The 19814-nt window shown below is 42.4% G+C and overlaps 1 protein-coding gene across 1 annotated transcript in view; it reads left to right on the plus strand.

Annotated features, from left to right (window-relative positions):
• FHIP1B (FHF complex subunit HOOK interacting protein 1B) overlaps window positions 1–19814 on the plus strand; it is a gene marked incomplete in the record, with an annotated part of 380930 nt that overhangs the window by 262861 nt on the left and 98255 nt on the right. Inside the window, 1 exon segment of the mRNA XM_053708840.1 lies at window positions 3156–3334. Coding sequence (XP_053564815.1) covers window positions 3156–3334 — 179 coding nt within the window.

Genomic DNA, 19814 nt, shown 5'->3' on the forward strand with positions numbered 1-19814 from the left:
TGTGTGATATGACAGTCTTATATTACAGCTATGTGTGGTGTAGTGTGTGATATGACAGTCTCACATTACAGCTATGTGCGGTGTAGTCTGTGTGATATGACAGTCTCCCATTACGGCTGTGTGGTGTAGTGTATGATATGACAGTCTCACATTACAGCTATGTGCGGTGTAGTGTATGATATGACTGTTTCACATTACAGCTATGTGCTGTGTAGTGTGTGACATGACAGTCTCACATTACGGCTATGTGCGGTGTGTAGTGTGTGATATGACAGTCTTACATTACAGCTATGTGTGGTGTAGTGTGTGATATGACAGTCTCACATTACAGCTATGTGTGGTGTAGTATGTGATATGACAGTCTCAGATTACAGCTATGTGCTGTGTAGTGTGTGTGATATGACAGTCTCACATTAAAGCTATGTGCTGTGTAGTGTGTGATATGACAGTCTCGGATTACAGCTATGTGCTGTGTAGTGTGTGACATGACAGTCTCAGATTACAGCTATGTGCTGTGTAGTGTGTGATATGACAGTCTCACATTACAGCTATATGTGGTGTGTGTGATATGACAGTCTCACATTACAGCTATGTGTGGTGTAGTGTGTGATATGACAGTCTCACATTACAGCTATGTGCTATGTAGTGTTTTATATGACAGTCTCACATTACAGCTATGTGCTGTGTAGTGTGCGATATGACAGTCTCACATTACAGCTATGTGTGGTGTAGTGTGTGATATGACAGTCTCACATTACAGCTATGTGCTATGTAGTGTTTTATATGACAGTCTCACATTACAGCTATGTGCGGTGTAGTGTGTGATATGACAGTCTCAGATTACAGCTATGTGCTATGTAGTGTTTTATATGACAGTCTCAGATTACAGCTATGTGCTATGTAGTGTTTTATATGACAGTCTCAGATTACAGCTATGTGCTGTGTAGTGTGTGATATGACAGTCTCAGACTACAGCTATGTGCTGTGTAGTGTGTGATATGACAGTCTCAGATTACAGCTATGTGCTGTGTAGTGTTTTATATGACAGTCTCACATTACAGCTATGTGCGGTGTAGTGTGTGATATGACAGTCTCACTTTACGGCTGTGTAGTGTGTGATATGACAGTCTCACATTACAGCTATGTGTGGTGTAGTGTGTGATATGACAGTCTCACATTACAGCTATGTGCTGTGTAGTGTGTGATATGACAGTCTCAGATTACAGCTGTGTAGTGTGTGATATGACAGTCTCAGATTACAGCTATGTGCTGTGTAGTGTGTGATATGACAGTCTCAGATTACAGCTATGTGCTGTGTAGTGTGTGATATGACAGTCTCAGATTACAGCTATGTGCTGTGTAGTGTGCGATATGACAGTCTCAGATTACAGCTATGTGCTGTGTAGTGTGTGATATGACAGTCTCACATTAAAGCTATGTGCTGTGTAGTGTGTGATATGACAGTCTCACATTAAAGCTATGTGCTGTGTAGTGTGTGATATGACAGTCTCAGATTACAGCTATCTGCTGTGTAGTGTGCGATATGACAGTCTCAGATTACAGCTATGTGCTGTGTAGTGTGTGATATGACAGTCTCAGATTACAGCTATGTGCTGTGTAGTGTTTGATATGACAGTCTCAGATGACAGCTATGTGCTATGTAGTGTGTGATATGACAGTCTCAGATTACAGCTATGTGCGGTGTAGTGTGTGATATGACAGTCTCACATTAAAGCTATGTGCTGTGTAGTGTGTGATATGACAGTCTCACATTAAAGCTATGTGCTGTGTAGTGTGCGATATGACAGTCTCAGATTACAGCTATGTGCTGTGTAGTGTGTGATATGACAGTCTCAGATTACAGCTATGTGCTATGTAGTGTGTGATATGACAGTCTCAGATTACAGCTATGTGCTGTGTAGTGTGTGATATGACAGTCTCGCATTAAAGCTATGTGCTGTGTAGTGTGTGATATGACAGTCTCAGATTACAGCTATGTGCTGTGTAGTGTGTGATATGACAGTCTCAGATTACAGCTATGTGCTGTGTAGTGTGTGATATGACAGTCTCAGATTACAGCTATGTGCTGTGTAGTGTGTGATATGACAGTCTCAGATTACAGCTATGTGCTGTGTAGTGTGTGATATGACAGTCTCAGATTACAGCTATGTGCTGTGTAGTGTGTGATATGACAGTCTCACATTACAGCTATGTGCTGTGTAGTGTGTGATATGACAGTCTCAGATTACAGCTATGTGCGGTGTAGTGTGTGATATGACAGTCTCAGATTACAGCTATGTGCTGTGTAGTGTGTGTGATATGACAGTCTCAGATTACAGCTATGTGCTGTGTAGTGTGTGATATGACAGTCTCAGATTACAGCTATGTGCTGTGTAGTGTGTGATATGACAGTCTCAGATTACAGCTATGTGCTGTGTAGTGTGTGATATGACAGTCTCAGATTACAGCTATGTGCAGTGTAGTGTGTGATATGACTGTCTCACATTACAGCTATGTGCTGTGTAGTGTGTGTGATATGACAGTCTCAGATTACAGCTATGTGCTGTGTAGTGTGTGATATGACAGTCTCAGATTACAGCTATGTGCTGTGTAGTGTTTGATATGACAGTCTCAGATTACAGCTATGTGCTGTGTAGTGTGTGATATGACAGTCTCAGATTACAGCTATGTGCTGTGTAGTGTTTGATATGACAGTCTCAGATTACAGCTATGTGCTGTGTAGTGTGTGATATGACAGTCTCAGATTACAGCTATGTGCTGTGTAGTGTGTGATATGACAGTCTCAGATGACAGCTATGTGCTGTGTAGTGTGTGATATGACAGTCTCAGATTACAGCTATGTGCTATGTAGTGTGTGATATGACAGTCTCAGATTACAGCTATGTGCTATGTAGTGTGTGATATGACAGTCTCAGATTACAGCTATGTGCGGTGTAGTGTGTGATATGACAGTCTCACATTACAGCTATGTGCTGTGTAGTGTGTGATATGACTGTCTCACATTACAGCTATGTGCTGTGTAGTGTGTGTGATATGACAGTCTCAGATTACAGCTATGTGCTGTGTAGTGTGTGATATGACAGTATTATTAATATCTCATATTGACGTCTCACTACCCTGCTGTCTTGTCACAGGTCCCTTCATCGCTGTCCTCTTTACCAAACTGGAGAACATGTTGCAGAACTCTCTGTATGTGAACTTCTTGCTGACGGGGATTATTGCTCAGCTCGCCTGTCACCCTCAGCCTCTGCTCCGGTCCTTCCTCCTCAATACGAACATGGTGTTCCAGCCCAGCGTCAAGTCCCTTGTGCAGGTGAGACTGATAAATCCATTTATTGCGCACTGTAGGACTAAAGGCCAAAAGTCGCACACAAAAAACATAATATTTATACATTTTGAAGATGAGTATTAAAGCAAATCAGTTTCATATCCTTAAAATTATATTTAAAAAAAGTAATTAGTTACCTGTTAGATTTCCTCATCAATCCGTTAACGGTTCTTTCCAATGCCGCGGCATGCATCTGTGGTGACATTCAGGTACTAATGAGGTAAGTACCACAGCTGCTCATATGAAGGGGGTGGTGGGTAAAAAGTCACCTCGTCCAAACAAAGAACCATCTGCAAGTCTTTGACACAAGCTGTCTGTGAAGAAGAAAATAATGAAATAAAAACATTTAGTAATAGTATTAAGAGACCAAGTAGGTGCCTTACAGAGTCTGCTCAGATGAGCCCCATGTAAAAAACTTAACTCTAGAATCTGTCTTTTTATTTTTGTAATCAGCTCATAGTCAAATGTGCTTTAGAATTTACTGCCTGTAACAGATACAAACAAGCTGAGTTTGGGGTGAGACTAAGCTTAGCTGGTTGTGGTATGAGGAGAAGACTGTTGGTGTGGTGTAAGATTAGTTTATTTCTGATAGTTTAGATTTTGCTTTGAATTGATTAGAGTAGACTAGCTCTGAGACAAAGGTGATGGAAAAGTCAAAGGGGGTCATTAAAAGGGAAGAATGGATGTTTAATATCAGCTGCATAAGTGCTGCATAATCTTGTAATGCAGACATTTTATTGGCTTCCGATTATAGTAGAAGGGGGAACCTTATTAAAGACAGAAGATAACAAGGAGATGCAGTAGAGCTGGGAAGGTGGACAGAAGTCATCTTAAAAAGTTGAGTCTATGGGCTTAGACTTCTCTGGATCATTTTAGGAGCATTCAGTGGTTGAGATCAGTAAGTGTAATATTGCTCATTGCCAGCAGAGAGTGGTCAGAAGAAGCAAATACGGACTTGGTGAAGTTTGAAGATTATGTGAGTGGCCATCTTGGTGTGTAGGAGAAACAAATAAATCAGAGAGGTTAAAAGGATAAAGTAAACTTACAAGGGCAGTGAGAATCTCCATATGGCTTTTGAAATCACCAGGAATGTGAGCAGAAATGTCCAACAAGCCAGGTTGCAAAATTATTAATAAATTGTGTGGGAGACCTGGGGACATTACACAAAAGCAACACACAGAAGGGGGTATATTTCTCCTGTTAAGTGTGGTCAGTCCACGGGTCATCATTACTTCTGGGATATTAACTCCTCCCCAACAGGAAGTGCAAGAGGATTCACCCAGCAGAGCTGCTATATAGCTCCTCCCCTCTACGTCACCTCCAGTCATTCTCTTGCACCCAACGAATAGATAGGATGTGTGAGAGGACTGTGGTGATTATACTTAGTTTTATACCTTCAATCAAAAGTTTGTTATTTTATAATAGCACCGGAGTGTGTTATTCCTTCTCTGGTAGAATTTGAAGAAGAATCTACCTGAGTTTTTTCTATGATTTTAGCCGGAGTAGTTAAGATCATATTGCTGTTTCTCGGCCATCTGAGGAGAGGTAAACTTCAGATCAGGGGACAGCGGGCAGATTAATCTGCAAAGAGGTATGTAGCAGCTTATTATTTTCTGACAATGGAATTGATGAGAAAATTCTGCCATACCGATATAATGTAAACTCAGCCTTAAATGCAGTAGCAGCAACTGATATCAGGCTGTCATGTATGTATATTTTACACTTCAGTATTCTGGGGAATGGCACTTCACTGGAATTATACTGTATGCATAAGACTTTAGCCTAATTTGCAGGGACTAGCAACAGGCTTTTTAATAACACTTAATTTATTTATGTTAAACGTTTTTTGCTGGCATGTAAAATCGTTTAATTTTCTGAGGTACTGGGTGAAAAAATGTTTTGGGCACTATTTTTTCCACTTGGCAGTCGTTTTTATTTAATTTATGACAGTTTACTGATCTCTCTCACTGTTGTGTATGAGGGGGAGGGGCCTTTTTTGGCGCTTTTGCTACGCATCAAAAAATTCAGTCAGAAGTTTATTGTCTTCCCTGCATGATCCGGTTCATCTCTACAGAACTCAGGGGTCTTCAAAACTTGTTTTGAGGGAGGTAATCACTCACAGCAGAGCTGTGAGATTGTAGTTGACTGTGATAAAAAACGTTTATTTCTGTATTTTTTTTCTGCTATCAGGGTTAATTATCCTTTGCTAATGGGAGCAATCCTTTGCTAAAAGTGTGTTTTTTTACAAAGATTTGATGCTATAACTTTTCAGTTTATCAATTTTCAACTGTCATAACTTTTTCTGTGCTTCTTATAGGCACAGTACGTTTTGCATATTATAGTAAATTACTTGAAAAGTATTTCCAAGTTGCTAGTTTATTTGCTAGTGTGTTAAACATGTCTGATTCAGAGGAAGATATCTGTGCTATATGTGCTAAAGCCAAAGTGGAGCCCAATAGAAATTTATGTACTAACTGCATTGATGCTACTTTAAATAAAAGTCAATCTGTACAAATTGAACATATTTCACCAAACAACGAGGGGAGAGTTATGCCGACTAACTCGCCTCACGTGTCAGTACCTGCATCTCCCACTCGGGAGGTGCGTGATATTGTAGCGCCGAGTACATCTGGGCGGCCATTACAAATCACATTACAGGATATGGCTACTGTTATGACTGAAGTTTTGGCTAAATTACCAGAACTAAGAGGTAAGCGTGATCACTCTGGGGTGAGAACAGAGTGCGCTGATAATATTAGGGCCATGTCAGATACTGCGTCACAATTTGCAGAACATGAGGACGGAGAGCTTCATTCTGCGGGTGACGGTTCTGATCCAAACAGACTGGATTCAGATATTTCAAATTTTAAATTTAAGCTGGAAAACCTCTGTGTATTACTAGGGGAGGTGTTAGCGGCTCTGAATGATTCTAACACAGTTGCAATACCAGAGAAATTGTGTAGGTTGGATAAATATTTTGCGGTACCGTCGAGTACTGACGTTTTTCCTATACCTAAGAGACTTACTGAAATTGTTACTAAGGAGTGGGATAGACCCGGTGTGCCGTTCTCACCCCCTCCAATATTTAGAAAGATGTTTCCAATAGACGCCACCACACGGGACTTATGGCAAACGGTCCCTAAGGTGGAGGGAGCAGTTTCTACTTTAGCTAAGCGTACCACTATCCCGGTGGAGGATAGCTGTGCCTTTTCAGATCCAATGGATAAAAAGTTAGAGGGTTACCTTAAGAAAATGTTTGTTCAACAAGGTTTTATATTGCAACCTCTTGCATGCATTGCGCCTGTCACGGCTGCAGCAGCATTTTGGTTTGAGTCTCTGGAAGAGACACTTGAATCAGCTCCATTAGATGAGATTACACACAAGCTTAAAGCCCTTAAGTTAGCTAACTCATTTATTTCGGATGCCGTAGTACATTTAACTAAACTTACGGCTAAGAATTCCGGATTCGCCATTCAGGCGCGCAGAGCACTGTGGCTAAAATCCTGGTCAGTTGATGTTACTTCTAAATCTAAATTGCTTAATATTCCTTTCAAAGGGCAGACCTTATTCGGGCCCGGGTTGAAAGAAATTATCGCTGACATTACAGGGGGTAAAGGCCATGCCCTGCCTCAAGACAGAGCCAAACCTAAGGCTAGACAGTCTAATTTTCGTTCCTTTCGTAATTTCAAAGCAGGAGCAGCATCAACTTCCTCTGCACCAAAACAGGAAGGAGCTGTTGCTCGCTACAGACAAGGCTGGAGACCTAACCAGTCCTGGAACAAGGGCAAGCAGGCCAGGAAACCTGCTGCTGCCCCTAAGACAGCATGAATCGAGGGCCCCCGATCCGGGAACGGATCTAGTGGGGGGCAGACTTTCTCTCTTCGTCCAGGCTTGGGCAAGAGATGTCCAGGATCCCTGGGCGTTAGAGATCATATCTCAGGGATACCTTCTGGACTTCAAATCCTCTCCCCCAAGAGGGAGATTTCATCTGTCAAGGTTGTCAACAAACCAAATAAAGAAAGAGGCGTTTCTACGCTGCGTACAAGATCTTTTATTAATGGGAGTGATCCATTCGGTTCCGCGGTCGGAACAAGGACAAGGGTTTTACTCAAATCTGTTTGTGGTTCCCAAAAAAGAGGGAACTTTCAGGCCAATCTTGGATTTAAAGATCCTAAACAAATTCCTAAGAGTTCCATCGTTCAAAATGGAAACTATTCGGACAATTTTACCCATGATCCAAAAGGGTCAGTACATGACCACAGTGGATTTAAAGGATGCTTACCTTCACATACCGATTCACAAAGATCATTACCGGTATCTAAGGTTTGCCTTTCTAGACAGGCATTACCAGTTTGTAGCTCTTCCATTCGGATTGGCTACGGCTCCAAGAATCTTCACAAAGGTTCTGGGTGCTCTTCTGGCGGTACTAAGACCGCGAGGAATTTCGGTAGCTCCATACCTAGACGACATTCTGATACAAGCTTCAAGCTTTCAAACTGCCAAGTCTCATACAGAGTTAGTACTGGCATTTCTAAGGTCGCATGGATGGAAGGTGAAAGAAAAGAAGAGTTCTCTCTTTCCACTCACAAGAGTTCCCTTCTTGGGGACTCTGATAGATTCTGTAGAAATGAAGATTTACCTGACAGAAGACAGGTTAACAAAGCTTCAAAATGCATGCCGTGTCCTTCATTCCATTCAACACCCGTCAGTAGCTCAATGCATGGAGGTGATCGGCTTAATGGTAGCGGCAATGGACATAGTACCCTTTGCACGCCTACATCTCAGACCGCTGCAATTGTGCATGCTAAGTCAGTGGAATGGGGATTACTCAGACTTGTCCCCTACTCTGAATCTGGATCAAGAGACCAGAAATTCTCTTCTATGGTGGCTTTCTCGGCCACATCTGTCCAGGGGGATGCCATTCAGCAGGCCGGACTGGACAATTGTAACAACAGACGCCAGCCTACTAGGTTGGGGCGCTGTCTGGAATTCTCTGAAGGCTCAGGGACTATGGAATCAGGAGGAGAGTCTCCTACCAATAAACATTCTGGAATTGAGAGCAGTTCTCAATGCCCTTCTGGCTTGGCCCCAGTTAACAACTCGGGGGTTCATCAGGTTTCAGTCGGACAACATCACGACTGTAGCTTACATCAACCATCAGGGAGGGACAAGAAGCTCCCTAGCAATGATGGAAGTATCAAAGATAATTCGCTGGGCAGAGTCTCACTCTTGCCACCTGTCAGCAATCCACATCCCGGGAGTGGAGAACTGGGAGGCGGATTTCTTAAGTCGTCAGACTTTTCATCCGGGGGAGTGGGAACTTCATCCGGAGGTCTTTGCCCAAATACTTCGACGTTGGGGCAAACCAGAGATAGATCTCGTGGCGTCTCGACAGAATGCCAAGCTTCCTCGTTACGGGTCCAGATCCAGGGATCCGGGAGCGGTTCTGATAGATGCTTTGACAGCACCTTGGACCTTCGGGATGGCTTATGTGTTTCCACCCTTCCCGATGCTTCCTCGATTGATTGCCAGAATCAAACAGGAGAGAGCATCAGTAATTCTAATAGCGCCTGCATGGCCACGCAGGACTTGGTATGCAGATCTAGTGGACATGTGTGAAGAATACATTTATTTTTATTAAAATAAAGTTTATTTTCACCATTAATCTGAGTGTTTGTTTTCATTTTCTCCCTTATATCATGACTGGGTAAAAGGGAACCTGAATGAAAACAATATTTCTGTAGGATAAGTGATTTTTGTATATTTCTCTGATCTGAAATTCTGTCAGTCAGGGAGACTCAAATTAAATAATAACTTGACATTAGAATGACTGGTATCTATGGTACTCTCTGTTCTGTCTTATTGTAATAAAACATTTGTATAAGCCCCAAAGAATTATAAATTAAATGAGCATGATGTATTGTGAATGTTTTGTCAACAATATGGAGTTTAATGTATGCACATTCGAATTGACCGGCATTAGATGATTTACAGTCTCTTAAGTTACGAGGTGGAGAGGATAGCATTTATTGGAAAACGTTGGAGATCTCAAAATAAAGCTGCTTAACTTTTAAATGATATGTACATACCTTAAATCCTTAGGGTTTTTTGTTTTAAGTCGGCACGACTGTTTGTTTATGCGTGTGGCTCTGAGCTGAGTATTCAGCATGTGTGGGGAGAGAGACGCGCCGACAGCAGAGCTTGTGCTGCGGCGTGTGACGTCACAGGGCATACACGCTTGAGGCGAAGTCCCGCCTCGTTGTAGACAGATCTGTGTTTGAATAGACTGTAATGGTAGAAAAAGCTTGAGAGGTTAGAAATGCTTAAATTCAAATTGACAAGTAGTTGTGGTGATGAAAAGCAATAGAACAATAATATCTTTAATAAGACTTGAATTTCCAAAAAGGAGTTAAGGTTTAACTGATACTTGGCTTGTTGAATCCTTGAAGAGGGATGAATCAAACAATCCTCAGACTGCAATAATCAAGCAATGCAGTGAGGAGAAGGTGTGTCTTAAATAGAGAACAGACAAGGGAGGAGATCCTGAATTAAAGGCACAGTTTTAGACAGGATCATGACAACATGTCATCCTGTCCACCTTGGTCTCTACCTCTGAAACAGGACCTTCTGATCCAGGGTCCCTTCAAACATCAAAATCTAATTTCTCTGAAGCTGACTGCTTGGAAATTGAACGCTTGATTTTATCAAAACGTGGTTTTTCTGAGTCAGTTATTGATACTTTAATACAGGCTAGGAAGCCTGTTACCAGAAAGATTTATCATAAGATATGGCGCAAATACTTATATTGGTGCGAATCCAAGAGTTACTCATGGAGTAAGGTTAGGATTCCGAGGATATTGTCTTTCTCCAACATAGGTGTGTCCGGTCCACGGCGTCATCCTTACTTGTGGGATATTCTCTTCCCCAACAGGAAATGGCAAAGAGCCCAGCAAAGCTGGTCACATGATCCCTCCTAGGCTCCGCCTTCCCCAGTCATTCTCTTTGCCGTTGTACAGGCAACATCTCCACGGAGATGGCTTAGAGTTTTTTAGTGTTTAACTGTAGTTTTTATTATTCAATCAAGAGTTTGTTATTTTAAAATAGTGCTGGTATGTACTATTTACTCTGAAACAGAAAAGAGATGAAGATTTCTGTTTGTGAGAGGAAGATGATTTTAGCAACCGTTACTAAAATCGATGGCTGTTTCCACACAGGACTGTTGAGAGGAATTAACTTCAGTTGGGGGAAACAGTGAGCAGACTTTTGCTGCTTGAGGTATGACACATTCTAACAAGACCATGTAATGCTGGAAGCTGTCATTTTCCCTATGGGATCCGGTAAGCCATTTTTATTACATAAAGAAAAAAAGGGCTTCACAAGGGCTTTTAAGACTGTAGACATTTTCTGGGCTAAAACGATTGATATATAAGCATATTTTAATACTTCATAGCTTTGAGGAATTATTTTATTCTTGGGAATTATGTAAAATAACCGGCAGGCACTGTATTGGACACCTTATCCTCTAGGGGCTTTCCCTAATCATAGGCAGAGCCTCATTTTCGCGCCTCTATTGCGCACTTGTTTTTGGGAAGCATGACATGCAGATGCATGTGTGAGGAGCTCTGATACATAGAAAAGACTTTCTGAGGGCGTCATTTGGTATCGTATTCCCCTTTGGGCTTGGTTGGGTCTCAGCAAAGCAGATACCAGGGACTGTAAAGGGGTTAAATATAAAAACGGCTCCGGTTCCGTTATTTTAAGGGTTAAAGCTTTCAAATTTGGTGTGCAATACTTTTAAGGCTTTAAGACACTGTGGTGAAATTTTGGTGAATTTTGAACAATTCCTTCATACTTTTTCACATTTGCAGTAATAAAGTGTGTTCAGTTTAAAATTTAAAGTGACAGTAACGGTTTTATTTTAAAACGTTTTTTGTACTTTGTTATCAAGTTTATGCCTGTTTAACATGTCTGAACTACCAGATAGACTATGTTCTGTATGTGGGGAAGCCAAGGTCCCTTCTCATTTAAATAGATGTGATTTATGTGACACAAAATTTAGAGAAAATGATGCCCAAGATGATTCCTCAAGTGAGGGGAGTAAGCATGGTACTGCATCATCCCCTCCTTCGTCTACACCAGTCTTGCCCACACAGGAGGCCCCTAGTACATCTAGTGCGCCAATACTCCTTACTATGCAACAATTAACGACTGTAATGGATAATTCTATCAAAAACATTTTAGCCAAAATGCCCACTTATCAGCGAAAGCGCGACTGCTCTGTTTTAGAAAATACTGAAGAGCATGAGGACGCTGATGATATTGGTTCTGAAGTGCCCCTACACCAGTCTGAGGGGGCCAGGGAGGTTTTGTCTGAGGGAGAAATTTCAGATTCAGGGAAAATTTCTCAACAAGCTGAACCTGATGTGATTACATTTAAATTTAAATTGGAACATCTCCGCGCCCTGCTTAATACCTTTCGTCCCTCCCCCTATATTTAAGAAATTGTTTCCTATGGTCGACCCCAGAAAGGACTTATGGCAGACAGTCCCCAAGGTCGAGGGGGCGGTTTCTACTCTAAACAAACGCACCACTATACCCATAGAAGATAGTTGTGCTTTCAAAGATCCTATGGATAAAAAATTAGAGGGTTTGCTTAAAAAGATGTTTGTTCAGCAAGGTTACCTTCTACAACCAATTTCATGCATTGTTCCTGTCACTACAGCAGCGTGTTTCTGGTTCGATGAACTAGAAAAGGCGCTCAATAAAGATTCTTCTTATGAGGAGATTTTGGACAGAATTCATGCTCTCAAATTGGCTAACTCTTTCACCCTAGACGCCACTTTGCAATTGGCTAGATTAGCGGCGAAAAATTCTGGGTTTGCTATTGTGGCGCGCAGAGCGCTTTGGCTAAAATCTTGGTCAGCGGATGCGTCTTCCAAGAACAAATTGCTTAACATTCCTTTCAAGGGGAAAACGCTGTTTGGCCCTGACTTGAAAGAGATTATTTCTGATATCACTGGGGGCAAGGGCCACGCCCTTCCTCAGGATAGATCTTTCAAGGCCAAAAATAAACCTAATTTTCGTCCCTTTCGCAGAAACGGACCAGCCCCAAGTGCTACGTCCTCTAAGCAAGAGGGTAATACTTCTCAAGCCAAGCCAGCCTGGAGGCCAATGCAAGGCTGGAACAAAGGTAAGCAGGCCAAGAAACCTGCCACTGCTACCAAGACAGCATGAGATGTTGGCCCCCGATCCGGGACCGGATCTGGTGGGGGGCAGACTCTCTCTCTTCGCTCAGGCTTGGGCAAGAGATGTTCTGGATCCTTGGGCGCTAGAAATAGTCTCCCAAGGTTATCTTCTGGAATTCAAGGGGCTTCCCCCAAGGGGGAGGTTCCACAGGTCTCAATTGTCTTCAGACCACATAAAAAAACAGGCATTCTTACATTGTGTAGAAGACCTGTTAAAAATGGGAGTGATTCATCCTGTTCCATTAGGAGAACAAGGGATGGGGTTCTACTCCAATCTGTTCGTAGTTCCCAAAAAAGAGGGAAAACATTCAGACCAATCTTAGATCTCAAGTTTCTAAACAAGTTTCTCAAGGTTCCATCGTTCAAAATGGAAACCATTCGAACAATTCTTCCTTCCATCCAGGAAGGTCAATTCATGACCACGGTGGATTTAAAGGATGCGTATCTACATATTCCTATCCACAAGGAACATCATCGGTTCCTAAGGTTCGCATTTCTGGACAAGCATTACCAGTTTGTGGCACTTCCGTTCGGATTAGCCACTGCTCCAAGAATTTTCACAAAGGTACTAGGGTCCCTTCTAGCGGTGCTAAGACCAAGGGGCATTGCAGTAGTACCTTACTTGGACGACATACTGATTCAAGCGTCGTCCCTTCCACAAGCAAAGGCTCACACGGACATTGTCCTGGCCTTTCTCAGATCTCACGGGTGGAAAGTGAACGTAGAAAAAAGTTCTCTATCTCCGTCAACAAGGGTTCCCTTCTTGGGAACAATAATAGACTCCTTAGAAATGAGGATTTTTCTGACAGAGGCCAGAAAATCAAAACTTCTAAACTCTTGTCAAATATTTCATTCTGTTCCTCTTCCTTCCATAGCGCAGTGCATGGAAGTAATAGGTTTGATGGTAGCGGCAATGGACATAGTTCCTTTTGCGCAAATTCATCTAAGACCATTACAACTGTGCATGCTCAGTCAGTGGAATGGGGACTATACAGACTTGTCTCCGATGATACAAGTAGATCAGAGGACCAGAGATTCACTCCGTTGGTGGCTGTCCCTGGACAACCTGTCACAGGGGATGAGCTTCCGCAGACCAGAGTGGGTCATTGTCACGACCGACGCCAGTCTGGTGGGCTGGGGCGCGGTCTGGGGACCCCTGAAAGCTCAGGGTCTTTGGTCTCGGGAAGAATCTCTTCTCCCGATAAATATTCTGGAACTGAGATCGATATTCAATGCTCTCAAGGCTTGGCCTCAGCTAGCAAAGGCCAAGTTCATACGGTTTCAATCAGACAACATGACGACTGTTGCGTACATCAACCATCAGGGGGGAACAAGGAGTTCCCTGGCGATGGAAGAAGTGTCCAAAATCATTCAATGGGCGGAGACTCACTCCTGCCACTTGTCTGCAATCCACATCCCAGGAGTGGAAAATTGGGAAGCGGATTTTCTGAGTCGTCAGACATTTCATCCGGGGGAGTGGGAACTCCATCCGGAAATCTTTGCCCAAATTACTCAATTGTGGGGCATTCCAGACATGGATCTGATGGCCTCTCGTCAGAACTTCAAGGTTCCTTGCTACGGGTCCAGATCCAGGGATCCCAAGGCGACTCTAGTAGATGCACTAGTAGCACCTTGGACCTTCAAACTAGCTTATGTATTCCCGCCGTTTCCTCTCATCCCCAGGCTGGTAGCCAGGATCAATCAGGAGAGGGCATCGGTGATCTTGATAGCTCCTGCGTGGCCACGCAGGACTTGGTATGCAGACCTGGTGAATATGTCATCGGCTCCACCATGGAAGCTACCTTTGAGACGAGACCTTCTTGTTCAAGGTCCGTTCGAACATCCGAATCTGGTCTCACTCCAACTGACTGCTTGGAGATTGAACGCTTGATCTTATCAAAGCGAGGGTTCTCAGATTCTGTCATTGATACTCTTGTTCAGGCCAGAAAGCCTGTAACTAGAAAAATCTACCACAAAATATGGAAAAAATATATCTGTTGGTGTGAATCTAAAGGATTCCCTTGGGACAAGGTAAATATTCCTAAGATTCTATCCTTTCTTCAAGAAGGTTTGGAGAAAGGATTATCTGCAAGTTCTTTGAAGGGACAGATTTCTGCCTTGTCTGTGTTACTTCACAAAAAGCTGGCAGCTGTGCCAGATGTTCAAGCCTTTGTTCAGGCTCTGGTTAGAATCAAGCCTGTTTACAAACCTTTGACTCCTCCTTGGAGTCTCAATTTAGTTCTTTCAGTTCTTCAGGGGGTTCCGTTTGAACCCTTACATTCCGTTGATATGAAGTTATTATCTTGGAAAGTTTTGTTTTTGGTTGCAATTTCTTCTGCTAGAAGAGTTTCAGAATTATCTGCTCTGCAGTGTTCTCCTCCTTATCTGGTGTTCCATGCAGATAAGGTGGTTTTGCGTACTAAACCTGGTTTTCTTCCGAAAGTTGTTTCTAACAAAAACATTAACCAGGAGATAGTCGTGCCTTCTTTGTGTCCGAATCCAGTTTCAAAGAAGGAACGTTTGTTGCACAATTTGGATGTAGTTCGTGCTCTAAAATTCTATTTAGATGCTACAAAGGATTTTAGACAAACATCTTCCTTGTTTGTTGTTTATTCTGGTAAAAGGAGAGGTCAAAAAGCAACTTCTACCTCTCTCTCTTTTTGGATTAAAAGCATCATCAGATTGGCTTACGAGACTGCCGGACGGCAGCCTCCTGAAAGAATCACAGCTCATTCCACTAGGGCTGTGGCTTCCACATGGGCCTTCAAGAACGAGGCTTCTGTTGATCAGATATGTAAGGCAGCGACTTGGTCTTCACTGCACACTTTTACTAAATTTTACAAATTTGATACTTTTGCTTCTTCTGAGGCTATTTTTGGGAGAAAGGTTTTGCAAGCCGTGGTGCCTTCCATCTAGGTGACCTGATTTGCTCCCTCCCTTCATCCGTGTCCTAAAGCTTTGGTATTGGTTCCCACAAGTAAGGATGACGCCGTGGACCGGACACACCTATGTTGGAGAAAACAGAATTTATGTTTACCTGATAAATTACTTTCTCCAACGGTGTGTCCGGTCCACGGCCCGCCCTGGTTTTTTAATCAGGTCTGATAATTTATTTTCTTTAACTACAGTCACCACGGTATCATATGACTTCTCCTATGCAAATATTCCTCCTTTACGTCGGTCGAATGACTGGGGAAGGCGGAGCCTAGGAGGGATCATGTGACCAGCTTTGCTGGGCTCTTTGCCATTTCCTGTTGGGGAAGAGAATATCCCACAAGTAAGGATGACGCCGTGGACCGGACACACCGTTGGAGAAAGTAATTTATCAGGTAAACATAAATTCTGTTTTTCTACAAGAAGGTCTAGAAAAGGGTTTATCCGCTAGTTCCTTAAAGGGACAGATTTCAGCTCTGTCCATTCTTTTACACAAACGTCTGTCAGAAGTTCCGGACGTTCAAGCTTTTTGTCAGGCTTTAGCTAGGATCAAGCCTGTGTTTAAAACTGTTGCTCCACCATGGAGTTTGAACTTAGTTCTTAATGTTTTACAGGGTGTTCCGTTTGAACCCCTTCATTCCATTGATATCAAGCTGTTATCTTGGAAAGTTCTATTTTTAATGGCGATTTCCTCGGCTCGAAGAGTCTCTGAGTTATCCGCCTTACATTGTGATTCTCCTTATCTGATTTTTCATTCAGACAAGGTAGTTCTGCGTACTAAACCTGGGTTCCTACCTAAGGTGGTCACTAACAGGAATATCAATCAAGAGATTGTGGTTCCATCTTTGTGTCCTAATCCTTCTTCGAAGAAGGAACGTCTGCTACACAATCTAGATGTAGTCCGTGCCCTGAAATTTTATCTACAGGCAACTAAGGATTTTCGACAAACGTCTTCCCTGTTTGTCGTTTATTCTGGTCAGAGGAGAGGTCAAAAAGCTTCGGCTACCTCTCTCTCTTTTTGGCTTCGTAGCATAATTCGGTTAGCCTATGAGACTGCTGGACAGCAGCCTCCTGAAAGAATTACAGCACATTCTACTAGAGCTGTGGCTTCCACTTGGGCCTTTAAGAATGAGGCTTCTGTTGAACAGATTTGCAAGGCTGCAACTTGGTCTTCTCTTCATACTTTTTCCAAATTTTACAAATTTGACACTTTTGCTTCTTCGGAGGCTGTTTTTGGGAGAAAGGTTCTTCAGGCAGTGGTTCCTTCCGTATAAAGAGCCTGCCTGTCCCTCCCGTCATCTGTGTACTTTAGCTTTGGTATTGGTATCCCAGAAGTAATGATGACCCGTGGACTGACCACACTTAACAGGAGAAAACAAAATTTATGCTTACCTGATAAATTCCTTTCTCCTGTAGTGTGGTCAGTCCACGGCCCGCCCTGTTTTTTATGGCAGGTCTATAAATTTTTTAAATTATACTCCAGTCACCACTACACCCTTTGGCTTCTCCTTTCTCGTTGGTCCTTGGTCGAATGACTGGAGGTGACGTAGAGGGGAGGAGCTATATAGCAGCTCTGCTGGGTGAATCCTCTTGCACTTCCTGTTGGGGAGGAGTTAATATCCCAGAAGTAATGATGACCCGTGGACTGACCACACTACAGGAGAAAGGAATTTATCAGGTAAGCATAAATTTTGTTTTCTTCTATAAGATACGACGAGTCCACGGATTCATCCTTTACTTGTGGGATATTATCCTCCTGCTAACAGGAAGTGGCAAAGAGCACCACAGCAGAGCTGTCTATATAGCTCCTCCCTTAACTCCACCCCCCAGTCATTCTCTTTGCCTACTCTAAGTACTAGGAAGGGTAAAGTGAAAGAGGTGATAACGTTTTAGTTTTTATTTGCTTCAAGCAAGAGTTTTTTATTTCTCTTGTTAGGTGTATCCAGTCCACGGATCATCCATTACTTGTGGGATATTCTCCTTCCCAACAGGAAGTTGCAAGAGGATCACCCACAGCAGAGCTGCTATATAGCTCCTCCCCTAACTGCCATATCCAGTCATTCTCTTGCAAGCTCTCAACATAGCTGGAGGTAGTAAGAGGAAAGTGGTAAAATATAGTTAGTTTTTTCTTCAATCAAAAGTTTATTGTTTTTAAATGGTACCGGAGTGTACTATTTTATCTCAGGCAGCATTTAGAAGAAGAATCTGCCTGCGTTTTTCTATGATCTTAGCAGAAGTAACTAAGATCCACTGCTATTCTCACATATGTCTGAGGAGTGAGGTAACTTCAGAGGGAGAATGGCGTGCAGGGTATCCTGCAATAAGGTATGTGCAGTTAAGTTTTTCTAGGGATGGAATTTGCTAGAAAATGCTGCTGATACCGGATTAATGTAAGTTAAAGCATAAATACAGTGATTTAATAGCGACTAGTATCAGGCTTGCTATCAGAGGTATATACTCTGATTAATGTGCAATATAAAACGTTTGCTGGCATGTTTAATCGTTTTTATATATGCTTTGGTGATAAAACTTATTGGGGCCTAGTTTTTTCCACATGGCTGGCTTTATTTTTGCCTAGAAACAGTTTCCTGAGGCTTTCCACTGTTATAGTATAAAAGTTACAGTTGGTGCAGTTAAAATTACAAACTGTGACATTCAGCTTCCCTCAGCAGTCCCCTGCATGCTATAGGACATCTCTGAAGGGCTCAAAAGGCTTCAAAAGTAGGAGCTGTGGCAGTTGTTATGACTGTTTAAAAAACATATTTTTCGTTTTGTTAATCTGTTTTTTGTATTAAGGGGTTAATCATCCATTTGCAAGTGGGTGCAATGCGCTGCTAACTTGTTACATACACTGTAAAAATTTCGTTAGTTTAAACTGCCTTTTTTCACTGTTATTTCAAATTTTGGCAAAATTTGTTTCTCTTAAAGGCACAGTAACGTTTTTTTATATTGATTGTTAACTTGATTTAAAGTGTTTTCCAAGCTTGCTAGTCTGTATAAACATGTCTGACATAGAGGAAACTCCTTGTTCATTATGTTTAAAAGCCATGGTGGAACCCCATAGGAGAATGTGTACTAAATGTATTGATTTCACTTTAAACAATAAAGATAAGCTGTTATCTTTAAAAGAATTATCACCAGAGGATTCTGACGAGGGGGAAGTTATGCCGACTAACTCTCCCCACGTGTCGGACCCTTTGACTCCCGTTCAAGGGACTCACGCTAAAATGGCGCCAAGTACATCAAAGACGCCCATAGCGATTACTTTGCAGGACATGGCGGCAATCATGGATAATACCCTGTCAGCGGTATTAGCCAGACTGCCTGAATTCAGAGGAAAGCGCGATAGCTCTGGGGTTAGACGTAATACAGAGCGCACAGATGTTTTAAGGCCCATGTCTGATACTGCGTCACAATATGCAGAAGCTGAGGAAGAGCTTCAGTCTGTGGGTGACGTCTCTGACTCGGGGAAACCTGATTCAGATATGTCTACTTTTAAATTTAAACACTCGCAGCCAGGGAAGCGCTCAGACACAACAGCGTGTCAAATCCAGTCACGTGACGCTCTTCACGTAGTGTACACACCCTCTTGCTTGACGTCCGTGATGACGTATCAGTATTCACTCATCTGCTCCGGTGCAAAGGAGAAAGGAGCGCTCCATCCACGCCCACCAAAGAAACACTGTAGCAGCAAAGTCCAGCGCACCCGGCAGCAATGAGACTCAACAAATAAATATGCCAAGAAGTATACCTGTTTATTTAGAACATGTTGATCAAAGGGCTAAAACAAGCCAAATATGCCAAATGGCAAAATACTCCAACACGTAAGAAAAAGACAGCATATGACAGGCAGCAGGATGGGGAAAGAAAAATTAGGTCAGACGTGTTTCCTTATGTTGTTACATAGTAATCCTCAGTGACCATGTTTGTTTCCCACAATTCAATGCCTTAAATACACACCTGTAGTGCAATCACAGCACTGAAAGGACTAATTAGTGTATAGCCAATAATAAAGGAAAAATAAGAATGTGGGCGAAACAGCAATGGGGGCAAAGTTTGCCCCTTCCTATGCCAACCTTTATTTGGGTTGGTGGGAGCTGTCCCATGTCTATGGAGATGGGAACCCCTTCAAAGAGTATATACATTATTTTGGTCGTTATATCGACGATATTTTGTTGATTTGGAAGGGTCCGGTAGATCTCCTTGAATCGTTTCTTGCTTATTTACAGAACAATGCTCTGAATCTACGGTTCACTATGGAAAGTGACATACATTCAATTTCCTTT

The sequence above is a fragment of the Bombina bombina genome, chromosome 3 (genome assembly GCF_027579735.1).
Source record: "Bombina bombina isolate aBomBom1 chromosome 3, aBomBom1.pri, whole genome shotgun sequence".
Taxonomy (NCBI): Eukaryota; Metazoa; Chordata; class Amphibia; order Anura; family Bombinatoridae; genus Bombina; species Bombina bombina.